Here is a 6,566-nt window from a genome sequence, read left to right on the forward strand (position 1 = left end):
GTCCTTGCCCGAAATATTTAGTTGTTGCGTCTGGGAAAGGGACTTTTTTTTTTTTTTTTTTTTTTAGTTCTTTCGTAGGTCACCAGAGGAGTTTACTCTTGTGCGAGCTATATTTCCTTTTTTTAAATATCTGAGATGGGCATTAGGCCTAAAGGGGAAAGCGGGAAATTGTGACTTAAATGCGTTTGGATTCAAGGAACGATCAAAGGAATAAATGGGTTTCGCGACTTAAAAAATGAAATATTTCGGAATGATTTTTATTTTTAAGTTATGATTTCCCTTGCTATGCACTGTTAGAAAGACCGTGTTTTTTAATTTCTATTCAAGAAATAATGTTTATATTGTCATTAAAACCAAAAAAAGTGGACAAAATTCCTATGTATGTGTTTGCACGTACATATATGTACGTGCAAACACACACATGTACGTGCAAACACACACATGTACGTGCAAACACACACATGTACGTGCAAACACACACATGTACGTGCAAACACACACATGTACGTGCAAACACATGCATGTGCAAGCACTCACACATACATGTGGAAGCAAAAACACAACGCAAAGCACACACAAAGCTAGCGCACAAAATAAAAACAAACACTAGCAAATAAGCACACATCAGTATTCCTTCACACATGCGCGTGCAGACACACACAAATGCGCGTGAAAGCACAAACACATGTGCATCCAAGCACACACACATGCTCGTGCAAACATAAACACATGCGCATGCAAACACATAGACATGCGCGTGAAAGCACACACACATGTACGTGCAAGCACTCACACATATGCATGCAAGAAAGCACACATGCGCGTGCTAACATAAACACATGTACATCAAAATACATACACATGCGCGTGCTTACATATACACATGTGCGTGCAAGCACACACATAGGCGTGCAAGCACACATATGCGTGCAAGCACTCACACATGCACGTGCAAACACACATGCGCGTGCAAGCACACACACATGCGCGTTCAAGCACACACACATTAAAAGAGAGAGAGAGAGAGAGAGAGAGAGAGAGAACGAGAGAGAGAGAGAGAACGAGAGAGAACGAGAGAGAGCGAGAGAGTGCTAGAGAGAGAGAGAGAGAGAGAGAGAGAGAGAGAGAGAGAGAGAGAGAGAGAGAGAGAGAGAGAAATCAATAAAGATAGAGATAAATGAATAGAGAGATTTGGCAATGTGGCATCGGGTAAGGATATCATTCTACTCTCAAGTGAAGTTGATTTGCTATAGCATTTCCGCTATCAACACACACATTTTTATCTATCTATTTTCTTACATAGATATTTTTTAATATATCACTTTTTTTTGTATATCATTACGTAATCTGTGTGAAAATAACGATACTACTAATGACACCGCGGTCCTCGGACTAGTGTGAGTCCGATTTCTCGAAAGGAGACGATAGAAAGAGGCGCTCGATCAGTTCTGCCGGAGCTCTCCCTGCGGTCGCGCCCTTCCTGGAGGCTCCTCGGCCGCTGCAGGTTCCTCCTCAGGGTCAGCGAATATCTGAGGATCGCTGGTGCCGTCGCCCTTTTCAGTTCCTGGTTTCTTATTCAAAGAGAAGAGATGAAAAAACAACAACTGAAAATTACATGCTCAAATGTCATAAAAATATTAATTATCAAAGGCCGCGCTTACATTATCCCTATATGTATTTGAATAGATATACATAAATGATATATACGTATGTGTGTGTGTGTGTGTGTGTGTATGTATGTGTGGATAGATAAGTAAATATATAATGACACATCTCTCTCTCTTCCTCCCCTTTCTCTTCTCTCATTCCCCGCCCCCTTCTCGTCTCACCCTTCACTTCCGTCTCGTTACTCACACTTCCCTCCTTCCTCCTGACATCCACTCTTCCCTTCAGTTTCCATCTCTTCCATCCCTTCTCTCCTTCTCTCTTCCTCCATCCCGAACAGTCTCTCTTCTTCCCCTTCTCCCTCTTCCTCCGTTCCTCTCTCCTCTCTCTCCTTCCATCTTCTCTTCTCTCCCAGATCTCTCCTCTCATCTTTCTCTCTCACGCACACACACAACCCAACACACACACACACACACACACACACACACAGTCAATATTTAATGATATATGTATATGTATATGTATATATATATATATATATATATATATATAATATATATATATATATTAGAATGTGTGTGTGTGTGTGTGTGTGTGTGTGTGTGTGTGTGTGTGTGTGTGTGTGTGTGTGTGTGTGTGCGTGTGTGTGCGTGTTTAAGAACAGTAAAACAGGATCTCTAATCTGTCATGTCCCTGGTCCAAGATGGCGCCATAGTCACGCTCACTCTGGGACCTGTGCCCTAGCCTCGGACGGGGTCTGAGGCGTTGAGCTTAGGCCTCGAGAACCACGAACGGTTTCTGTTTTTTCGTTTCCATTCCTTTTTTTTTTTTTTCTTCGCTTCTTTTCCCTTTCCCCCTTTTCTTTTTTTTTTCCCTTTCCCTCTTTTTTTCTTTCCCCCGCGCTGGGGTCTTGGTTCACGTGACAGGTCTCCTGACCTGAGCTTATCATTGTTCCCTGATGCAGAAAAATATATATTAAATAATCGAACAACTTCAAAAACAATCATTTTAAACATTACACATGGTCTGCTTCATTATTTCGATTTTTTATCATTCCATTATTAGTATCTCGAAGGTACTCATTTTTTTTCCGATCCGAGACACGAAGAGGAGCCGTAAATAAGAGGGAGAGGGAGAGGGAGAAGGAGAGGGAGAGGGAGAGAGGGGGAGAGAGAGAGAGAGAATGAAAAAGAGAGAGACGAACAAAGAGAGTGACAGAGAGAGAGAGAGAATGGAAAAGAGAGGGACGAACAAAGAGAGTGACAGAGAGAGAGAGAGAGAGAGAGAGAGAATGAAAAAGAGAGGGACGAACAAAGAGAGAGAGAGACCAACAAAGAGAGTGAGTGAGAGAGAGAGATCATAGCATTTTAGTAGTGATCAAATAAGATTCCTTGCGTATAAAAGTTCTGTAAAGATTATTCATCCCGCAAATAAAGGGATTTTTGCTATAGCATTTCCGCTATCGACACACATACACTTTTATCTTTTTATTTACTATATACATTTTATGTTTTTATTTATTACACAATATTTATCCTTTTATCACATAATTGGCTGAAAACAATGATACTACTACAAGACGAACTAAAAGGTCCTTGATCAGTTTTGTCGGAGCTCTGCGGTCTCGCTTCCTTGAGGCTCCGTGGTCGCTACGGGTTCCTCATGACGTGCCTGATCCGCATTGCTTTCGCTCAGAACGGCTTCAGCTTTTTCCTTGGCTGGGCTGCATTCCGTGTCTTTCGGATTGTTCTCGCCCATGAACACGATTTCGGATGTCCCGTCCGCGTTGAACGTCAAGTGGCACATATGCAATAATCTTGACCCGATATACACAATTTTAGTAAAGTCTGGAGTGTCTTCGGGTCGTACTGTGTAATTGCCACGCATTTCCTTCCCGTATACGTTAATGCATAGGTCATGAGCCTCATATTCAATAGTGGATGTGTACCCGACTCCGTGGCAAATGTGCTCGTAAGGGAGTTTCTCTATGGGCAAACCGAGCTACTGCGCTAGACTCATTGGGCCCATCACGTCGAGTGTGGAGCCTGTGTCGACGTGCACTTCGACATCTTGGCCCTCGACGTTAATTGTCGCAAGCGGACAATTGAGGTCGAGATCCCACACGTACTCACGGAAAATCAGATTGTATTGACACATATCAAGGATGCAGCAATAGCATTTGAGAAAATCGAGTCCTAGCAAACTGTCTTTTATATCCAGGACGTAGAAGGTGTGCAGTTCTATCTCGCTGTTGATTTTCACTGCCAATTCTACTTCTCCCAGAAACTCCGGATAGTCGGCAGGCTCAATTTGATCCATTAAACCCAATTCCTTAACCAGTTTCACGCAAATTATACTGCAGGTGCATCCTGTGTCTACAACGAACTCACTCATCACGCCCTGGCACTCCAGCTTCACGCGGGGGGAACGATCATCCAATAACGGATACATGGGGATCTCTTCGAACGGCGCCATCGCTGGGGTTCGCTGGCGACGAAGCTTTGCAATCTGTGCAATCTTTGCAATCTCTAGAGACTTTGGAGTCTTTACAATCTTTAGAATCTCTAGAAACGTCAAAATCTTTAGAACTTTCCGTCACTAGTTATGACCTCCGCGCCTAGGTAATGGGAGGCACCGATTCAGGTAAAGAACTTGTCCTCTAGTGTCCGCGTTCGAATTAGAAGAAATAGAAGGAATGGAAGAAAAAGAAAAAAAACTAAATAGATAAAAAAATGAAAAATAAATAATATATATACATATATATATATATATATATTTATATATGTATATATGTATATATATATATTTATATATGTATATATGTATATATACATATATACATATATATATATACATCTTCACGTGTGTGTGTGTGTGTGTGTGTGTGTGAGAGTGAGTGAGTGAGTGTTCGTGTTTGTCTGTGTGTGAGAGCGTTTGGTCGTGTGAGTGTGTGTGTGTGATGTGTGTGTTTGTGTGTGTGTGTGACTGAGTGAGTGAGTGTGTGAGTGTTTAGTCGTGTGAGTAAGTGAGTAAATGAGCGAGTGAGTGAGTGAGAAAGTGTTTGTGTGTGTGTGTCTGGTCGTGTAAATATGTGCGTGTGTGTGTGTAATGTGTGTTTTTGTGTGTGTGTGTGACTGAGTGAGTGAGCGCGCGCGCGCGTGTGTGTGTTCGTGTTTGGTCGTGTTCGTATGTGTGTGTGACTGAGTGAGTGAGTATGTGAGTGTTTGGTCGTGTGAGTGAGTGTTTGTGTGTGTGTGTGTGTGTGTTTGTTTGGTCGAGTGAGTGTGTTTGTGTGCGTGTATGTGTATGTGTGCGTGTGTCTGTGTGTGAGTGAGTGAGCGAGTGAGTGAGTGAGTGTTCGTGTGTGTGTGTGTGTGTGAGCGTTTGGTTGTGTGAGTGTGTGTGTGTGATGTGTGCGTTTGTGTGTGTGTGTGACTGAGTGAGTGAGTGTGTGAGTGTTTAGTCGTGTGAGTAAGTGAGTAAATGAGCGAGTGAGTGAGTGAGAAAGTGAGTGTTTGTGTGTGTGTGTCTGGTCGTGTGAATATGTGCGTGTGTTTGTGTGTGTGTGTGACTGAGTGAGAGAGTGAGTGAGTGAGCGCGCGCGTGTGTGTGTGAGTGTTTGGTCGTGTTCGTGTGTGTGTGTGTGTGTGTGTGTGTGTGAGTGTTTGGTCGTGTTCGTGTGTGTGTGTGTGTGTGTGTGTGTGTGTGTGTCTGTGTGTGAGTGAGTGAGCGAGTGAGTGAGTGTTCGTGTGTGTGTGTGTGTGTGTCTGTGTGTGAGTGAGTGAGCGAGTGAATGAGTGTTCGTGTGTGTGTGTGTGTGTGTGTGAGTGTTTGGTCGTGTTCGTGTGTGTGTGTGTGTGTGTCTGTGTGTGAGTGAGTGAGCGAGTGAGTGAGTGTTCGTGTGTGTGTGTGTGTGTGTGTGTGTGTGAGTGAGTGAGCGAGTGAGTGAGTGTTCGTGTGTGTGTGTGTGTGTGTGTGAGTGTTTGGTCGTGTTCGTGTGTGTGTGTGTGTGTGTGTGTGTCTGTGTGTGAGTGAGTGAGCGAGTGAGTGAGTGTTCGTGTGTGTGTGTGTGTGTGTCTGTGTGTGAGTGAGTGAGCGAGTGAGTGAGTGTTCGTGTGTGTGTGTGTGTGTGTCTGTGTGTGAGTGAGTGAGCGAGTGAGTGAGTGTTCGTGTGTGTGTGTGTGTCCTGTGTGTGAGTGAGTGAGCGAGTGAGTGAGTGTTCGTGTGTGTGTGTGTGTGTGTCTGGTGTGAAGTGAGGTGAGCGAGTGAGTGAGTGCTTCGTGTGTGTGTGTGTGTGTGTCTGTGTGTGAGTGAGTGAGCTGAGTGAGATGAGGTGTTTCGTTGTGTGTGTGTGTGTGTGTGTGTCTGTGTGTGATGTGAGTGAGCGAATGTGGAGTGATGTGATGTGTTCGTGTGTGTGCGTGTGTGTGTTCTGTGTGACTGAGTGAATGTGAGCGAGTGAGTGAGTGAGTGTCGAGGTGTGAGTGTGTGTGTGTCTGTTGTGAGTGAAGTGGAGCGAGTGAGTGAGTGAGAGAGTTCGTGCTGTGTGTGTGTGTGTGTGTGTGTGTGTGTGTGTGTGAGCGAGTGAGTGAGTGTTCGTGTGTGATGTGTGTGTGTGTCCTGTGGTGAGTGGTGAGCGAGAGGATGTGAGTGTTCGTGTGTGTGTGTGTGTGTGTGTGTCTGTGTGTGAGTGAGTGAGCGAGTGAGTGAGTGTTCGTGTGTGTGTGTGTGTGTGTCTGTGTGTGAGTGAGTGAGCGAGTGAGTGAGTGAGTGTTCGTGTGTGTGTGTGTGTGTGTCTGTGTGTGAGTGAGTGAGCGAGTGAGTGAGTGAGTGTTCGTGTGTGTGTGTGTGTGTGTCTGTGTGTGAGTGAGTGAGCGAGTGAGTGAGTGTTCGTGTGTGTGTGTGTGTGTGTGTGTGTGTGATGACGATGAGTGAGTGAGTGTTCGTGTGTGTTGTGTGTG

General features: G+C 44.5%; 1 protein-coding gene across 1 annotated transcript; it reads right to left on the reverse strand.

Annotated features, from left to right (window-relative positions):
* Positions 1 to 3,147: 3,147 nt before the first annotated feature.
* LOC147467738 (uncharacterized) lies at positions 3,148 to 4,188 on the reverse strand. Its single transcript, XM_086530675.1, has one exon. The coding sequence runs from the start codon at positions 4,078 to 4,080 to the stop codon at positions 3,607 to 3,609; it is 474 nt and encodes a 157-aa protein (XP_086386801.1). The 5' UTR covers positions 4,081 to 4,188; the 3' UTR covers positions 3,148 to 3,606.
* Positions 4,189 to 6,566: the final 2,378 nt, after the last annotated feature.

This window comes from Penaeus japonicus, unplaced genomic scaffold (assembly GCF_977035675.1).
Source record: "Penaeus japonicus unplaced genomic scaffold, GWHDUDI00000001_assembly GWHDUDI00000034, whole genome shotgun sequence".
In the NCBI taxonomy this organism is placed as follows: Eukaryota; Metazoa; Arthropoda; class Malacostraca; order Decapoda; family Penaeidae; genus Penaeus; species Penaeus japonicus.